The sequence below is a fragment of the Notolepis coatsorum genome (genome assembly GCF_963971535.1).
Source record: "Notolepis coatsorum genome assembly, chromosome: 4".
Lineage (NCBI taxonomy): Eukaryota > Metazoa > Chordata > Actinopteri > Aulopiformes > Paralepididae > Notolepis > Notolepis coatsorum.
The window spans coordinates 10493356-10513307 of record NC_140168.1 but is presented as its reverse complement, the minus strand read 5'-3'; the positions used below and the strand labels follow the sequence as shown (position 1 = coordinate 10513307).

Sequence of the window (19952 nt, the reverse complement as noted above, 5' to 3'; positions counted from 1 at the left end):
TTGTTTCTTTACACATATGTTGGATTATGTCATTGGTTTGTCATGACAAACCAATAAAAATCGCGAATTAACCGGTGGCCACAACAACACACAGTACTGGTGGTGGTGGAGGACCGGGGGGCTTTGCGTCTCGGGGCGGCAGGGGGAGAGATGGGATCGCAAGCTGACCGCGTCGTCCTCCTCCTCCTCCTCTTCACTCTCGTGGTCGTCGTAGACCACTTTCTTGCAGACGGGTGTGTTGTTGTGGCCACCGGTTAATTCGCGATTTGTATTGGTTTGTCATGACAAACCAATTACATAATCCAACATATGTGTAAAGAAACAACATATTCCAGTTAACAGTATATTTTTTTAATGATTCGTTATAAATTGAGGAAGCTGAGGGAGCGCGGAAGCTGAGGGAGCGCGGCGCGGCAGGAAGGGGGCGGGCTAGCGTAGGGTCACGTGGGCGTCGTGGCCAATCAGAGGAACCGGGAAACTGAGCGCCATTGTAGAAGGCATAGAGGCCTCCCTGCCGTCTGCAAGTGGCTAATCTTAAGTTTCCGACCCCCCAGTAAGCTAACCATGGATAAATCCAAAAAAAGGAAAGTCTGAGGAAAATAGAGGGTTTAATTCAGCGTGGACAGATTAATTTGCTTTCACGACTAATGATGCAGGCTTACCTGTATGCCGGATATGTGGTGCGAAATTTGCGAACAACGAAAAATTTACTTTTTATTTTATAGATTTTCCACAAATAAGGGAAGGACTCAAATAGAGCTGCATAGTTCAGGGTTTTATTTCAAAGTAGGTCTACAGATGCCAGTGTTTTTTCTCCTTTTCTGTGTTTTATTTCAAAGTAGGTCTACACATGGTAGTCTTTTTTCAAAGTAGACTACTTTTTATTTTTATAAATGTTCCACAAATAAGGGAAAGACACCAGTGTTTTGTCTCCTCTTCTGTGTCTTATTTAAAAATAGGTCTACACAGCCAGTATTTTTTATCCTCTTCATAAGAGTTTGAGGTTTTCCTTTGTTATAACAGGTCAAAACAGCAATAAAAAGTCAACATTTTTCTTTTTGTTGCTTTATAATTCCATTAATGCAACAAACTGTGTGCTATAAGTATAAAGTATAATAAATCGCAAATTACTTTGGGTATGCAACTGTCAGGCATTTTATGCTAAATGTGGGGTATGCTTGGGGATATATAAAACGTTATACACTGTTATCTTAATTAATTTTAAGGGTAAATAGGTTGTGCGGCTCCCTGAGCATTTTATTTTGTGGGAGGGGGGAAAAGTGGCTCTTTTGATAGTAAAGGTTGCTGACCCCTGCTCTAGACTATGCTATGCTAATTGTAACCCATCCACCACAACATCCACAATTTTGTTTGCGATTTCTTTAGCTAGACTTGGTCGACTTTTTTCGCACACAAAAAACTAACGTTAAATACGTTTTTTATTTTTAAAGAAAAAAGTATTAAAACATTTTTTAATAAAAAATGTACATGCAAAAATATCTATAAGTGACGCCACTTATCGATTTCACGCAGTTATCGTTAAATCGATAAGGGGTCTCAGCCTTAGTCTGTTCCATGTTCGTTTGGGAATGACCTGTTGGAAATATTAACGTTGTGCACTGAAATAACAAACTACCTGCGAATGCATTGGGCTGCATATAGTTTGCTATAAATAACATTAAGGATTTGATTAGGGATTTTGCCCCATCGTAATCTAAATGTAGAGGTTGTTTTGTGTGAATACAAGAAGAAGGGGTTGCTTTCACTTTCCCTGATCTCTCCTTGTGCCGATATCAGACTGGGGCGATGTGAACTGGCTAGGGTTGGGTACCGTTCGCATTTGAACCGATTCCGGTACTTTACTTCCTCTGTAATAACAAATCTTTTATTTCGGTTGTAAAACTAAAGAAGTCTAAACTTCTCAATTTCAACATTGTTATCACACCACACAAAACAAAACCCCTCCCTACCTCCCTCTCCCAAACCGTTCCAACACATTTTTTTTTATGTCGCACGATCATGTATGCATATATTATGTTTCATCATTTTTTTATATTTAAATATCATTAACTGGCCATCCTCAGTAAATACCATCAAACTCATCCGACCTCATCTGGTCTTTCCAAATACTTAATCGTTTTAGTATAGTTAAGAATATTTCAGCTAATGAAGTTAAATGTTTATTATCATCAACTATACAGTTTGTTTTTATAGTGTAACACAGGGGTCGGCAATTAAGTTTGGCCTCGGGCCTAATTTTTTCCATGCCATTATATGGCGGGCCAGAACCAAAAACAATAGCTAATTTAATAAATTGATAATGAACTTTTTTTTTTACTTTGTGACAGACCACCTTATAACTAAGTCATACATTTGTGGCAGAGGTAGAAAATGGATACAAATAAATGAGCTGCATAGGTGGCATAATAAATTGTAAATGAGCAGTTTTTTCTACTTTCCATTATTATATATAATACATGTTTGCACTGAACCTTTGTCTTTTTGCCATTTTATTATAAAACCAGAGACAAGTGCCTCTCTCTATCGGTCTATCCTACATCACGCGCAACCAGCGTCTGACGGCCGGTTCTGTGGAACGGACTGGATGAGAAACTATAGGAATTTTCCATTGGTTCTCCCAGTCCACATGACCATTTCTAGCATTTCCATTGGCTATAGTGACAGACATAGATATATGATAAATATATTAGATGCAGCCCAGAGAAAACAACCAATCTAGATATTTCAAGATTCTATGCTTCACAGTACTTCCGCTCACTGATCAGATGTTGTATTAACAGATTGCAGAATGGGTACAATACAGTACGGCTTAATACACACAAACACAATTGTTAAAGGAACACTCCAACATTTTGGGAAGCTTATTTGCCATCTACCCTGGAGTTAGACAAGAAGATACATACCTTTTTCTTCTCTGTGCATGCAGTAGGAGTAGGAAGACGTTGGGAACTAGGCTAATGGAGGAACCTACTTCCAGTGACTAACACTAAGCTAGGCTAACGGTGCACGTCTTCCTACTCCTACTGCATGCAGAGAAGAAAAAGGTATGTATCTTCTTGTCTAACTCCAGGGTAGATGGCAAATAAGCTAATTTCCCAAAATGTTGGAAGTGTTCCTTTAAGGGGATGCAGACCAGAGAAAGACTTTAGTCTTGTTTACATCAGGGTCCCCCATTTTCAATTCATAAAAGTGGGCAACAATCTCCCGATTCCGATAGAATAAAGAGTCTTTATCACAAATGGATCCAAGATCGTGTTGTGCGCCCGGCTTTAGAGGGTTAAAAGCCAAATTATATATTTTTATTTAGTTAATGAATGTCTCGTTGTAATTCTTATATACCTAATGTAACGCATCTTCTTGAAGCGGATTCAGCTTTCTTTGCTCCAATTTAACGCATTGTTACTGTTCACATGTGTGGTGATAAAGTCTGAATGACTTACTGAACTGGTGTTTTAATTTAACACCACGCTGCCCGTTTGCTATTTCAGCACCAGGCGCTGTCCACCGACTTTATTCACGTTGAGCAGGCGTTACATTGCACCTCACTGCCTATTATCCTACCCGTTATTCACTCTCAACATGGATAAAACTAAGTATAATAAGCCTTCTTTAGGTGGTGGTAGTTTCTCTGTTTGGACATTATAGCTTAAATATATAGCCTAGCCCTAGACTCTAGTCTGTCTGATATATATATATTTTTTAATGATTCTCAAAATAATTTGACTATTATTGCTGGTGGGCCAATTTTGGCCCGCGGGCCGCCTATTGCCAACCACTGGTGTAACGTTTGGCTCCATAAAATCATTGAACGGAGAGAGAGAGAGAGAGAGAGAGAGAGAGAGAGAGAGAGAGAGAGAGAGAGAGAGAGAGAGAGAGAGAGAGAGAGAGAGAGAGAGAGAGAGAGAGAAGGCCCCTCCCTTTCCTCACTATTGGAACTGCAAAAACAAAACTGCTGGTTAGTGGGTTAGTGGATAGGGGGAGTGGGGTAGTGGATAGGGGGTAGTGGATAGGGGGGTAGTGGATAGCGGGTAGTGGATAGCGGGGTAGTGGATAGGGGGGTAGTGGATAGTGGGGTAGTGGATAGGGGGTAGTGGATAGGGGGGGGTAGTGGATAGTGGGTTAGTGCAGGGGTTCCCAAACTTTTCAGGCCGGGACCCAGAAAATAAGGCGTCAGAGAGCCGCGGCCCAATGCACATAGTCAGGCTTTTTTTTTTTTTTTTTTTTGCCAGGCGACCGTTAGTTCAAGTTAGTTATTCATTTATATGTGCTATTTATGAGAGGGCTAACTTGTTGCAAAATAATAATGATAGTAATAATAGCCTCATTAAAATACTATTGTTGCTTCGGTTGTTTTCAGCATTTTATGTGCATAATCTGTTATTTAGTTTGAAATGTTCGTTGAAATAAGTAGATTTTACGGTTTAGTTTATTTATTAAGTTAATATAAAACCATAGTCACATTTTAGAATACAATAGAATAGAATTTTAGAATACAACTAGAAACACTGTCCTGGCCTGCTTCTAAGTTCAGTGGCCTGACAATTATTATTATTATTTATTTTTTATTTAATCATCTCGCGGCCCTCCCGTGGCTGCTCGCGGCCCACCTTTGGGTCGCGACCCCGACTTTGGGAACCACTGGGTTAGTGGATAGGGGGTAGTGGATAGGGGCCGGGGGTAGTGGATAGGGGGTAGTGGATAGTGGATAGTGAATAGGGGCCGGGGGTAGTGGATAGTGGGGTAGTGGATAGGGGGTAGTGGATAGTGGGGTAGTGGATAGTGGGTTAGTGGATAGGGGGGTAGTGGATAGGGGCCGGGGGTAGTGGGTTAGTGGATAGGGGGGTAGTGGATAGGGGGTAGTGGATAGGGGGGTAGTGGATAGGGGGTAGTAGGTTAGTGGATAGGGGGTAGTGGGTTAGTGGATAGGGGGGTAGTGGATAGGGGGTAGTAGGTTAGTGGATAGGGGGTAGTGGATAGGGAGTAGTGGATAGGGGGTAGTGGATAGGGGGTAGTGGGTTAGTGGATAGGGGGGTAGTGGATAGGGGGGTAGTGGGTTAGTGGATAGGGGGGTAGTGGATAGGGGGGTAGTGGATAGGGGGGTAGTGGATAGGGGGGTAGTGGATAGGGGGGTAGTGGATAGGGGGGTAGTGGATAGTGGGGTAGTGGATAGTGGGTTAGTGGATAGTGGGGTAGTGGATAGTGGGTTAGTGGATAGTGGGGTAGTGGATAGGGGGTTAGTGGATAGGGGCCGGGGGTAGTGGATAGGGGGTAGTGGGTTAGTGGATAGGGGGGGTAGTGGATATTGGGTAGTGGGTTAGTGGATAGGGGGTAGTGGATAGGGAGTAGTGGATAGGGGGTAGTGGATAGGGGGTAGTGGGTTAGTGGATAGGGGGGTAGTGGATAGGGGGGTAGTGGATAGGGGGTAGTGGGTTAGTGGATAGGGGGGTAGTGGATAGGGGGGTAGTGGATAGGGGGGTAGTGGATAGGGGGTTAGTGGATAGGGGGGTAGTGGATAGGGGGGTAGTGGATAGTGGGGTAGTGGATAGTGGGTTAGTGGATAGTGGGTTAGTGGATAGGGGGTAGTGGATAGGGGGGTAGTGGATAGGGGGTTAGTGGATAGGGGGGTAGTGGATAGGGGGGTAGTGGATAGTGGGGTAGTGGATAGTGGGTTAGTGGATAGTGGGTTAGTGGATAGGGGGTAGTGGATAGGGGGGTAGTGGATAGAGGCCGGGGGTAGTGGATAGGGGGTAGTGGGTTAGTGGATAGGGGGGTAGTGGATAGGGGCCGGGGGTAGTGGATAGGGGGTAGTGGGTTAGTGGATAGGGGGGTAGTGGATATTGGGTAGTAGGTTAGTGGATAGGGGGTAGTAGGTTAGTGGATAGGGAGTAGTGGATAGGGAGTAGTGGATAGGGGGTAGTAGGTTAGTGGATAGTGGGTTAGTGGATAGGGGGGTAGTGGATAGGGGGTAGTGGGTTAGTGGATAGGGGGTAGTGGATAGGGGGTAGTGGGTTAGTGGATAGGGGGTAGTGGATAGGGGGTTAGTGGATAGGGGGGTAGTGGATAGGGGGGTAGTGGATAGGGGGGTAGTGGATAGGGGGTTAGTGGATAGGGGGGTAGTGGATAGGGGGTTAGTGGATAGGGGGTAGGGAGTAGTGGATAGGGGGTTAGTGGATAGGGGGGTAGTGGATAGGGGATAGGGGGTAGGGAGTAGTGGATAGGGGGGTAGTGGATAGGGGTAGTGGATAGGGGGGTAGTGGATAGGGGGTAGGGAGTAGTGGATAGGGGGTTAGGGGGTAGGGAGTAGTGGATAGGGGGTTAGTGGATAGGGGGTTAGGGGGTAGGGGGTAAGGCTGAGCCCGAACGTTCGAACGTTCGTTTGTTACGCTGACATTCGCACTTTAATTAATAGGTTCGAACGTTCGGTGAAAAAAAAATAAAGGATGCGCACGGGGTTGAGGTGGTGTGAATGCGAGGCGCTCGGCTCAACCAGTATGGTCTGCCGGGCTGCAGCGGGATACTATTTCTCAACCAGAGCTCTATTTTGATTGACAGGCGATTCTGCCAATTACGTCACACCGCTTGCACCCGCCTCTGCTGTTACCACCAATCGGCAAGCCTCAACAGACTTACCGTAGCTACCGGGGAGGCGTGAATATTTTAGGCAACCAACTTGTGTTTAGCGTTTCTCTGATTGGCCAATACGCCCATGTGACCACGGCAGCGCGAGAGAGCGGCAGCGCGGAAATAGGCTGTCTATTGCCATTCTCTAAGACAAACTCTAACCTTAACCAGCTCCTTAACAGCGCCTAAACTTAACCCTTCTAACCTTAAGCAACTCCGAAACAATGCCTAACCTTAACCAACTCCGAAACAATGCTTAAAGTTATGCCTAAACTTAACGGCGAAAGAATGCGAATGCACGTTAAAAAAAAAAAAAAAAAAAATTGAAGGGAATCGAACTAGCCAGCAACGAGCCGTAGGATCCACAGCCATGCAGCTTTGCCAATTGAGCTATTTCTGGATACTGAATAAGGGGCGGTTACTGGCATATAATGAGCTCCGCTCTGCCGCTACGCTCCGCCGCGGGGGCGTGGCTAGACGCAAGTTGGGTGTGGTTAGACACAAGTTGGTTGCCTTTAATATTTAGGCACCGGGGAGCCGTAGTTAGCTCCCCGCCGAGGAAGTAATCGGTAACAAGGTTTCCATAGGTGAACCTGCAGATTAGGATCATTAATGAATACCATCCTTTTTCGGCCACGGAGCGCGAGCTTCATGGCGGGAGGTGGTTGCGTTGGAAACAACAGCAGGCGCACGGTGGACAGACCCGTCCACCGTCTACCTCGGAACGGTGGTAGGGCGGACGGGCGGCAGGCGTGTTGGAAGCCCGGCCGTTCCGAGGTAGACGGTGGACGGGTCTGTTGAGCCGAGGCGTGCGCCTCTCCTCCCGGCTCCCCTCCCCGTCGACCAAGAGTGAATACCTGTTATTGAACGTGTAACACTAACTATATAACGTTAATGCCACAAAACTAATGCATTTGTTTATCTAGCCCCTTACGTGACTGCAAGGGCTATTGTTTATCATACTTTGATTCAGTAGCTTGTTTATTTTCTTCTGAGTGCTTTGTTTAATTACATGTTTACATGAACAGCCACCACTGTAAACAACATGTTTTTCACCAATAGACTATGCAATGCCGCCCTCCGTAGGATCTATAATAATACAATAAAAAAATAATGTATTATTAAAAAAATGAAAAAAATTATTTATTAAAAAAAATCTTTATTAAAAATTTTTAAAAAACGAACGTTCGAACGTTCGTTCGATAAACCCTGGCGAACGTTCGAACCCTAAAAACAGGGTTCGGGCTCAGCCTTAGTGGATAGGGGGTTAGTGGATAGGGGGATAGGGGGTAGGGAGTAGTGGATAGGGAGTAGTGGATAGGGGGTTAGTGGATAGGGGGTTAGGGGGTAGGGAGTAGTGGATAGGGAGTAGTGGATAGGGGGTTAGTGGATAGGGGGTTAGGGGGTAGGGAGTAGTGGATAGGGGGTTAGTGGGTAGGGAGTAGTGGATAGGGGGTTAGTGGATAGGGGGTTAGGGGGTAGGGAGTAGTGGATAGGGGGTTAGTGGGTAGGGAGTAGTGGATAGGGGGTTAGTGGATAGGGGGTTAGGGGGTTAGGGGGTTAGGGGGTAGGGAGTAGTGGATAGGGGGTTAGTGGATAGGGGGTTAGTGTCCAGGTTATTATTCTGTGTGGTTTACCTTGAGTGTAGCGCAGGCAGTGTAGTTGACATTGGGCAGTATTTCCACTGGTTCTTTGAACATGACCCGGAAGGTGTTTGCTGACCCGTCGCAGCTGAAGCCCGTGTCGTTCTGGCCGAGCACCGTGTTGCTGTCTGTGTGAATGATCTGCAGACAGGGGACAAGGGGACAGTCGCATATCACAGACAAAAAAGTGTTTTAAAAAGAAATAATAAATAATAATTAAGGCTGTCAATCGATTAAAATATTTAATCTGATTAATCGCATGATTGTCCATGGTTAACTCGCATATTTTGTATCCGTTCTAAATCTACCTTAAACGGATCTTTTTCAAGTTTTAATACTCTTATCAACATGAGTCAACAAATGCTTGCTTTATGCAGCCATTTTAACACAAAAGGATGACCCTCATGCATTGCAAATTTGCATCAAATTCAAAACAGAGTGATGCACAAAATAACTTAAAATAACTTAAAATAAAAAGAAAATAATAATTTAAAACAATGAATAAAGGACTCACAGCCGCCGCCGCCCCCCCCCCCCCCCCCCCCCCCCTCACACTATCCCAGCTCTTTCTCTATTGCCCCTTCCTCATCTCTCTCACCCCCCTCTCTCACACACACACACTTTGAGTCAGAAACAAACATAGCATCAATGAGAGTATCAATAATACACCTGAGTGAAGTCTAGTTTAAAAAAAATAATAAAAATTAAAATTAAATAATTTTTTTTTCTAAAACGTTAATCTTAAGAGTTAAAATTGTGCTTCAATGCGTTAATATGGCGTTAACTTTGACAGCCTTAATAATAATAAAAGAAAGACAGTGGAGGGCTCTCACTGCACCTGGACGTTGACTTGGTAGTCTGTAGGGCCGTGTATGGAGCCGTAGAGGCCGAACCCAACCACAAATATCCTTCTGTTTACCGAGAACCTGAGGAGGAGAGACACACAGTAGTTCAATGTAGTATAATTAACAAGATGATAGTATGGGCATTGGGCCAGAGAAACCCTTTTATTTTTGTATCCGCTTTTAGAAGAAGATTACTTTATTGTCAATGTAGGCAATTTTAGATTGGTCTTTTTGCCTATCCCTCCTACACACACATAATGCATTTCATCAGAGAGGTCAGAGCACAGGGTCACCCGCAGTGCAGCGCACTCCCTGGAGCAAGTTTCAGGGGTTCAGTGCCTTGCTCAAGGGCACCATAGATGCAATACCAGACACCCTTCAGTCACCAGCTCAGAGCTGGAGTACACCCTCCTCAGCCCCGTCAGTGGCAGGGATCAAATCGGCGACCTTTCAGTTACCGGCCGGCCTCTGTATCTCAAGTCAAGTCAAGTCAGTTTTATTTGTATAGCACATTTCCAGGCAGCGGCAGCTGACACCAAAGTGCTTCACAAGCAAGTTGATAAAAACAAAATTAGTGTGAGGCAAGGTATAAGATTAAAAGAAAGATTAAAGGATTAAAAACATAATAAAGCAATGAAAGTAATAAAAACTGGTAGGACACAGTAAAACAAAGAGGATAGAAGGGCCAGGGGTCTAGTGGTGGTTAAGTAGGGGGGAAGGCCAAGGAGAACAGGTAGGTTTTCAAGAGTGATTTAAAAGCCTGTACGGTCTGGGCAGTCCGTACGCTGAGGGGGAGGCTGTTCCACAGTCTAGAAAGCTCTGTCTCCCCTAGTTTTGAGCCTGGTTCTGGGTACCACCAATAGCATCTGGTCAGCTGATCTGAGGGATCGGTGGGGGGTGTGGCGGTGCAGGAGCTCGGACAGATAGGGATCTCTAGTAGTAGTAGTCGTTTATTTGTCACGTATAAAGTACAGGTACATTACAGTGAGATGCTTGGTTGAACTTCATACACATACAGCTCATTATAGGAATATTCCACAATTATTAGATTTGGTAGTAATAATGGCACACGTAAATGCATCAACAACATGCGCATTTGTTGATACATGCAGGACTGGTCTCGAGACAGACGTGTGTGTGTGTGTATCTCCGCTGCCATGTTAGGCGCCTCCCGCTGTGGGTGCTGCTTGGTGGAGAGGCTGCCAGCCAAGCCAAGGAGGACCCACACTGGCTGCTTTGATCACATCAGTCAAAAATCGATGGCGCTGACCAGGCAAGGACCAAAATGGCGCTACGCTAGGTGGAGACGCAAGTGAAAATCTCCTTGATACTATAACGAGTCTCCTCCGTCTACATATCCTCCCAAATATGGCTGGAAGGGGTGCATTTACAGGCAGTGTGTTTTTACATGTGCTGTAGCACTGGGGTGTAGCATCTCTCTTTAACACCATTCTAGTCCAGGGTATCTAATAAAACACATAACACTGAACTGGCGGCCAATTTAAATTCTTGCACGTTCCAGACGCACCAAGCTCCCGGTAGCCCCGCAAAAAAACAACAATGCAAAAACATTTCATATATTTAATATTATTTCATCTCCCGACAGCCACAAACATTTTTTTATACCTGTGCAGATGAAATGTAAGAAATTTTAATACCTTTTAAGCAGGGATGCTCGATATTGGCTTTTTTACCGATATTGTCCAACTCTTAATTTCCGATACCGATATCAACCGATACCGATATATATGCAGGGTTTCCCCCCCCAAAAAATTGAATAATTTCAGGTAATTAACATTACATATCTCTTGTTGTGGAATTAACAACATTATGCATACTTTTGACAATAAATAAAATCAGAATTTGTTCTTACTTGCCTGGGTAAATAAAGGTTATAGAAATGTATAAAAAAATATATATATATATTTGAAAACAGATACAGATATTTTCCGATATCACATTTTAATGCCGACATCGGCCGATAATATCGGTCATCCCTACTTTTAAGGCCTTAAATTGAGAATTGTGATTTCAATACCCTGCAGATACCCTGTAGTTGGAGTTATAATGGACTGCATTTATAGAACAGCTTTTATCCAAAGCGCTTTACAACTTATGCCTCACATTCACCCGTTCACTCACACACCGATGGCGGAGGCGACCATGCGAGGTGCCAGCCAGCCTGCTCATCGGGAGCGGTTAGGGGGTTAAGTGTCTTGCTCAAGGACACTTCCGACACGCTGGAGGAGCGGGACTCGAACCGGGAACCTCTGGATTACGACTGCTCCGCCCCCGGAGCCCCGGCTGTCCGAGTGCTGGTGTGTGTCCCTGCTGTAGCATAATTGTATCCCCCACACCCACCATAGACTATTGTCCTCCAATACCCAAGTTCTGTCTACTACCCCCCCCCCCCCCCCCCATTAACCCACCTTTCGTCTTACCCTCACTCCCCCCCCCCCCCCCCCCACGTCTACCACCCCCAAACAGATAACCCCTTGTGCCAGCGCTTTAGTCAATGGGAGGTCGGGGATATTTGCGAACGCTTAAACTATATCTTAAATTATGGCTATGGGTCTAAAACACCCTGTCGCTTATCAATGACTTGCTTGCAGTCAACATGTACGAAACGGATTGTTTTTTTCATCGGTACATTTCCGTTTTTAATACCGTTTTGAATACGAGTTTATAGTTTCGGAGAGTTCTAGTAATTTCAGAGAAATTCCGCGATAATAGCCCTTTAGTGGAATACACAAAACACGTTGTCATTTTTCGGCTGATTTATGAATAGTTTTCAAATAAACGCTAGATTATCAATAGTATATGTGTACTTATGAACTGGGGGTGTAACGGTACACAAAAACCACGGTTCGGTATGTACCTCGGTTTTTAAGTCACGGTTCGGTGCGGGTTTTCGGTACAGTTGGGGGAAGGTTTGGCTTTCCATGTTCCACTCAGGGGTGATATAGTGTGCAGTAACTAATTGTACTTGTAGGGCTGTAACGAATATTCTGTATTGAAATTAATAATAGACTTGTAAAAACGAATAATAATAATAATTATTATATTAGATTGTGAAAAAAACAGCCCCGCGGCGGGCGGTCATTAGTGGTTAACATACTGTTGTATTCGTTTCGCTACACTACACAGCCGTTCGGTACGGTACGGTACAGACTGAAACGGTTCGGTTCGGTACGGATACGTGTACCTTTACACTCCTATTGTGCACGCTAAAGTGGGCTGAAAAAACGATTATCCATGCCATGCTTAGCGTTAACGTTACGCACACGTTGTGATCGCTGTGAAAAAAACATCTGATTAACCCAAAACTGGTAACATAGTCCTTACCTCACATCAGATGTTCTGCAAAAAGATTAATCCAATTCCTGATCGCCATTCCAAATATCGATCGCGTTTATTGATCCAACGTTATACTCCGAAACAGATCATCGACGCTTCTTCCAGTCCCCTCAGTCAATGCAATAGTACCAGATGCATGGCCCAGAGGTAAAACGTGGACCGGAGTTATTTTTTCGATGCACTTTCAGCCAATCCAATCCAATGATGTGCAATACCATCCGGGAGATGATAGGCGGCGGTGTTTGCCATTTTCGAGCTCAGAGCCATTCCCAATGATAACGTCATTAAATTAAATGAAAAATTAATGGATATTGCTAATAAAAGAAATAACGAGAGAAAAAAAACGAGAAAACTCGTCATTGGCACTCAACGCATGGCGAGTTAAGATGACTAATCTCGCCGTTGGCACTCAATGTGTTAATGGTTTCAAACCTCCGCTTTTGAATTTCTCAATATTCGTTTATTTTTAAAATTTATTTTACACTAAAAATATATATATCAGAATGAGATATATATCAGAATATCACAGTACTATGTTGTGTTTACGCTCATTCGAAAGTCACGCACGAACACAGGTCACAACAACACAAGTCTAGTGAGATGAGGACGGGTCACCGTCATACATTATCAGGAAATGAATCAATCATGCAATCATACATCAATCATGCACCCCCTCTCCCCCCTCTAATTCACCCTAGCTTCCTCCAATTCTGAACCTGGGCCAAGTCTAACCAGAATTCCCCTCTCTCCACTATAAAGACTGGCGTCTCAGTGGAATCTAGGAGCTCACCTGGGGGACAGGAGGCCACTGTCCTCGTTGGGCCATCCCAGCTATAAACCACGTCCTTATCTTTGACCATCTACACCAGTGGTTCTCAAACTACGGGTCGCGACCCAAATTGGAGTCACAGGGTAGGTGACATTGGCATATATATTTTTTTAATTTTCTGGCAACATATTCTGGCTAAATATGCCTTGTTTTATAAATGTGTATTGATAACATAGTGCTGTAATTAAATGTTCTAATAAATATGCATGATCAAGTTCAACAACGTGTGCTTTTATTTTGATATATTCCTTAATTCCACGTTTGAAATTACGTGATACAATAAAGTGTGGGGGTCCCCCAAAAGAAATCCTGAATAAAATGGGGTCGCGGTATAAAAAAAACATTTGAGAAGAACCCCTGATCTACACTCATTGATCGTGTGGGGGTTCAATTCCCGCACACTTTGCTCACCGGATGCGGTCGCTGGTCCCGCTGTAGCCCCAGCGGCTCTCCACCTGCCCGAAGCGCGTGATGCTGCACTCCTTCCCCCGCAGGCAGCAGCGAGGCCGGTCGATGAACTCCACGCGCGGCTTCGGGTTGACGGTGAAGTGGAGGAACAGACTGACCACCTCCCTGTCCGACAGGATGCTGGACTGGGCCGGACCTGACGGGACGAGATCCCATGACGGATGATCAAAGTTTGCGAGTAGAGAGAGAGAACAGAGAGAATACAGAGAGAGTGCGAGAGTACAGAGAGAGAGAGAATACAGAGAGTACAGAGTGAGAGAGGGAGTAGAGAGAGAGTACAGTAGTGTTGGCAAAAATATCGATTTTTCGATACATATCGATTCTGAATATTTAAAACGGTTTCAATACTCATTTCCCGCGATATCGATATTTAATTATTCATATATATATATTTTTTTTTTATTGTATAAGGAAGTTGCATTGTTCATTTCAATACCAGTTAATAGTACAGTAGTCCACACACACACACACGTGCATTCAGTTAAGTTGGAATATGACTGTAATACAAACAGTTCAGTTTCTCAGGTACATGCAACACAAATTACAGTGTTTACATCTGTCTGCTTGAGAAAATACCATGTTCTGCAATAAAAATGATTGAAGTGAGATGAACAGACTGAACTTTATTTTATTAGATAAAACATGTTGACAACGTTTTACTTTGCAGTTGAAAAAAGGTAATACATTAAATTTGATTAAAAAAAATCATATATGTTATGATTAATTGAAAATGGGGGACCCTGATGTAAACAAGACAAAAGTCTTTCTCTGGTCTGCATCCCCTTAACAACTGTGTGTATTGAGCTGTACTGTATTGTGCCCATTCTGCAATCTATACAATTAGCAATCAATCAATCTGTTATGCTTAACACGCAGTACTATTAACTTTACTTAATTTCTAAGATTATATCATTTAGTTATTTTTACATGTGTGATCTAAAGATAAACAAAGGGTTTTAAAAGTGTTATATTTATCTTCTCTTATAGTACCAGAGAGAAGCTGAGGAGAATCAACCAGCAACAAAAGCTAAATGTATTAAAAAGAATTATATATATTAATCTTTTTTTTCTTTTACATTTTAAGATGAAACTTTTTCCCCGTGGTATCGAAAATGGTATAGAATATCGATACTTTTCAAGGTATCGTATTGAAGTTCGAAATTCCAGTATCGTGACAACACTAGAGTACAGAGAGTGAGAGAGGGAGTATAGAGAGAGAGTACAGAGAGTGAGAGAGGGAGTACAGAGAGAGTACAGAGAGAGATGGCACCTATTATCCAGTTTTTTTACTCTAAATAAGTCGACACGTACATTTAAACACCAAGTTCCTCAGCAGAGCATGGAAGGTGGAGACATTTTTAGTCGCAAACAAATAGCTTGCACTAGTCCACCTTGGGAGCTTAAGGAGGATCCTAAATGCATCATTATACGCTACCTGATTTTTTTCATTTGTGCTGTGCTATAATTACACCAGAGGTGGGCAGTGTAAAACGGAGTACAAAAGGCTCTGAACAGGCTTATTTTCACATCGTCTATTCTGTACACATACAATTTCCGTGCCAGCATATTGGCCTGTGTGCATACAGTTTGCAGCAGCACTGTTAACTTCAACATCATCACACATGTCATCAGTGATATTTGTGACCCAATTATCGCACACTCTTCACCACATCTAGAGCGCAGTCGGACAACAAGGAGGGACATTTTTGCTTCTGGTCCTCCTTAGTTTTCCCCATCATAACAACACTCTTGTTAGGGTTGAATTTGATATCATGTTGTATACCATACACAGAGCAGACCTTAAGCAATTGCTGTAAACCAGCACTATAGGGAGACAGTATGACAAAATCATCAGCATAGATCAGATGATTGATAAGACACTCCCCCACCATGCATCCAGTATTACAATGTCTGTATATATGGATGATCTCTCCACAAAACTAAAGGAATATAAGACTTACATTCCTTTAGTTTTGTGGAGAGATCATCCATATACCGTATACATTGAACAGGAAGGGAGACAAAATCCTGCCCCGTCTTACTCCGTTATACCCACGTTAAAATGAGCTGACATAGAGTTACCCCAGAGAGAGAGAGAGAGAGAGAGAGAAGACATAGCAGGCTATGACGTGAGGTGAATTCCACTTCAATTTCTTAACTGGATTTGAAGATGTTAGTCAGTGTGTTTGTAGTGGTGTGGCGGTGGGCAATACGACAGTCAACACAACACATTCATTCTTCACATGACAGGGGTAACGATTTGGTTCGATACATTGGCTCACTAGACAACAATACAATTCAACTAGTAGTGATGCACCGATGTGAAAATTGTGGCCGATACAGATATTAATATTGCTGTTCTGGCCGATACCGATATCTCTGTATAGAAAACACTTTTATGATAATCAAATAAAGAGCTATTTTCCAAAACGCATTTTCTTTTTACTTTTGTAACTTATTTTCAGAAATTAGTGATATTTTGAAACTATTTATTGCCCATTATGTATTGTAATGTATAATATAACTCTCATCTACACCTTTGTTTTCTCATATTTTTATATTCAGATCAAATTGTATTGCCTATATTTTAGGGATGCCCCGATCGATCGGCCACCGATCGTTATCGGCCGATAATCAGTATAAATATGCGATCGGGGAATTCCGATAATGAGTCATATTCGCCGATCGCGGAAACTGATCAAGTGGATATCTCACTCGCTTGTCTCAGACGCACAGGACCTGCAAACTGCTCCTCCTCCCTAGCCCCGCGCGCCCCCGTGTAGAGTTTGTAAACAAAGAGGTGCGGCTCCTCTGCTCGAGTCTGTAGTGCATTCGACCTGCGCTAACGTTAGCTACCTAGCTATCGTTACTGTTTAAACAAAATTACCCAGTCAACTATTCACGTTTAGTAGGCATTGTTTAACGGTATTTAGCCGGCTAGCTACCGATAGCTCCTGATATCAACAAATGATCCAGAAAATCTAGTAGTCCATGTTCATACCTCCGGTAGCTTGCGTTAGCTGACGTTAGTTTACTGTTCAAAACGAAATGTCCCATTGAACTAAAGTTCTGTCTTAACGTCATCTAGCCGGCTAGCAGTAGCTACAGATAGCTCTTGATATCAATGTCTTATAACATTGATTGAATGCGTATTCGAGCTGAGGGCTTGCTGAATGTGAAATGACCAAAGCATAACGTTACCAATAGGGTCCCGCTGCAGCGCCGGAGAATCCTTTTTGGAGCTGGAAGCTACTAGAGTACACACAGACAGTGGAGCTGTTTGCAGATAGCGAGCATTTTGACTTGTTGCGTGGTGGCGATGTCTCGCAGATAATACAAGTACAAGTCTAATTATATAATATATATATTTTATTAAAAAACAAAAAAAAAATTATATAAAATAATGTTTAATTTCTTTTTAATCAAAAACGATCGGTATCGGATCGGTATCGGCCGATATGGCTCACGACGATCGGTGATCGGTATCGGTGGCAAAAAACATGATCGGGGCATCCCTACTATATTTATGTCTTTCTACCATTACCCTGCCCATACCTGTACCTCCCCTCCCCCCCATGCTGCTATGACGCCCGCATTTTAAACCCATTGGTTTAAAGAATGAATAGAAATTATAATTTTTTTTAATTAAAAAAACAAAGAAAATTCAAATGTCGATTTAGAATTCGAATGCCAACGTAACGAACAAAGGTTTGAACGTTTGGGCTCAGCCCTACAGTGAGTGTCTTGCTCGTCTCGCTTGAGGACACTTTGAGGGGAGGAACCCCCTTGAACTGCCGCTGCCAGAGCAAAGGACGGCAATAATGTTATAATTCTTTTATTATTAAAGGGGAACTCCAACATTTTGGGAAATTAGCTTATTTAACATCTTCCCTGGAGTTAGACAAGAAGATACATACCTTTTTTGTCTCTGTGCGTGCATTTAGCTTTGGGAATAGACGCTCCGTTAGCATAGCTTAGCTTCATCACTGGAAGTGAGGCAGATCCGTAGCCTTACAGTGCCTTACAGTGTATTGCAAGGTCTGACATTGACCAAACTTGATATGCATGACCTTGGTGGGCTCTAGGTCAACTCCTGAAAAGGGGGTCAATGTCAGACTTTGCAATCAAAAGTTAGGGGGCTAATAACCCTTGCCATAATTTCAGTGCGCCCCCTAACTTTTGATTGCAAGGTCTGACATTGACCCCCTTTTCAGGAGTTGACCTAGAGCCCACCAAGGTCATGCATATCAAGTTTGGTCAATGTCAGACCTTGCAATACACTGTAAGGCACTGTAAGGCTACGGATCTGCCTCACTTCCAGTGATGAAGCTAAGCTATGCTAACGGAGCGTCTATTCCCAAAGCTAAATGCACGCACAGAGACAAAAAAGGTATGTATCTTCTTGTCTAACTCCAGGGAAAATGTTAAATAAGCTAATTTCCCAAAATGTTGGAGTTCCCCTTTAAGCAGAACTTAAATTATAAAATTAGATTAACAGCATTATTTGGGCCTACACGCATTTGTGACCCTGATGGAAATATTGTAACATGACCGGGTTAGCTGGATAAATCAGTATTATTACACAATTGATATCGCAATTTGCGATATCGCCAAATATCAAAGAAAAAATATCAAAATCCCAGTAAAGCCAGAGCTTCATACGTCTTCCCCAGACGGTCTCAGCGTATTCACACCTCTAACTAGGGATGCACCGAATATTTGGCCACAGAAAATTATCGGCCAGAAAATGGTTAAAAAAAGGCACCTTCAGCCGAAAAGGGTTTTAGCACAGAAAAATATCACAGAATGTCAAAGAACAGGGTTACGTACGTAACCTAATGACGTAATCAAAACGGATTTCATTAGACACAGAACAGCTCGGACCTTCAATTGGCGAGCCACCAAGCTAACTAGCGTTAGCCGCCGCTAAGCTAGCTAATGTTAGCCGTACCCTAGACAGCGGAGTGTCCCCAGTAGGGGTGGGAATCACCAGAGGCCTCACAATACGATATTATCACGATACTTGAGTCACGATACGATAGTATTGCGATAATAAATATAGTGCGATGTGCTGAGTTTTGCGATATTAATATTGCAATATATTGCCATTTATTACCTTTTTTCAACTGCAAAGTAAAACTTTGTCAACTTGTTTTATCTAACAAAATAAAGTTCAGTCTGTTCATCTCACTCCAATAATTTTTATTGCAGAACATGGTATTTTCTCAAGCAGACAGATGTAAACACTGTAATCTGTGTTGCATGTACCTGACAAACTGAACTGTTTGTATTACAGTCATATTCCAACTTAACTGAATGCACACGTGTGTGTGTGGACTACTGTACTATTACAGGTATTGAAATGAACAATGCAACTTCCTTATATATATATAAAAAAAATTATAATACAAAAAAGAATATATATATATATTTTTTTTATAAATAAATATCGATACTTGGCCTCCCTGTATCGATACAGTATCGCCACGCAAAGTATCGCGATTAGGCTTGGGCGGTATCCTTATTTTCAAACCGGCAAACCTTTATGTTATAATACCCCGGTGCACGGTAATTGATGGTATGACTTTCATTTTCATCCGCGGGGGGGGGGGGGGGTTACGTGTTACCAAGTAAACAAATCATCGTCAGCTCTCAGAACGGTAGTCCCGCACCGGTAGAAGCCCGCACCGTTTTAGCGTTAGCATCTAGCCTATAGCCATGGCAGACTATTTGATTCCTTAAGGGCTAGAAATTGCCTGGGTTTTGGTCATATGCTCCCGAAATGCTCCCGTTGTTTGGCTACTTCTATGTGCAGTGAAAACTACTCGAATGCTTTATAACCTAGTCATTGATTTAGTTCAGGGTAATCTAAGATTAGCCGCAGAGCTAACGCTACTTAACGTGAGCTAACGCTAGTTATTCAAGCTCAATAGCTCACAGAGAGAGATAAACAGCTGACAGCGGATAGTACAGGACGGTACAAATACAATAAAAAGGCGGGTGGGGGCTGTTGTGTAAACCTTGTACTCTTTAGTTCACATATAATAATTTAGTTCACATATAATAAGAGACGGATTGCGCCACAACAACACTGCTCTCGTCACAACGCTTTACGGTATTTTCACAGCACTGTCGCAACATTACCGTAAAACGTGAACACGGGTGTGA

General features: G+C 43.0%; 2 protein-coding genes across 6 annotated transcripts in view; one reads left to right on the top strand and one right to left on the bottom strand.

Annotated features, from left to right (window-relative positions):
* Window positions 1-19952, top strand: part of LOC311226401 (uncharacterized protein) — a gene marked incomplete at its 5' end in the record, with an annotated part of 864333 nt that overhangs the window by 779217 nt on the left and 65164 nt on the right. The window lies entirely within an intron of this gene.
* Window positions 1-19952, bottom strand: part of LOC311227501 (BTB/POZ domain-containing protein 2) — a 40333-nt gene that overhangs the window by 6114 nt on the left and 14267 nt on the right. For all 5 annotated transcript variants that reach the window (XM_084313178.1, XM_084313179.1, XM_084313180.1 and 2 more), the window contains 3 exons: window positions 13728-13920; window positions 9124-9211; window positions 8280-8426 (listed from right to left, as the gene is read on the bottom strand). In XM_084313178.1, the coding sequence (XP_084169304.1) occupies window positions 8280-8426; window positions 9124-9211; window positions 13728-13920 (428 nt within the window). The remainder of the gene's footprint in view (window positions 1-8279; window positions 8427-9123; window positions 9212-13727; window positions 13921-19952) is intronic.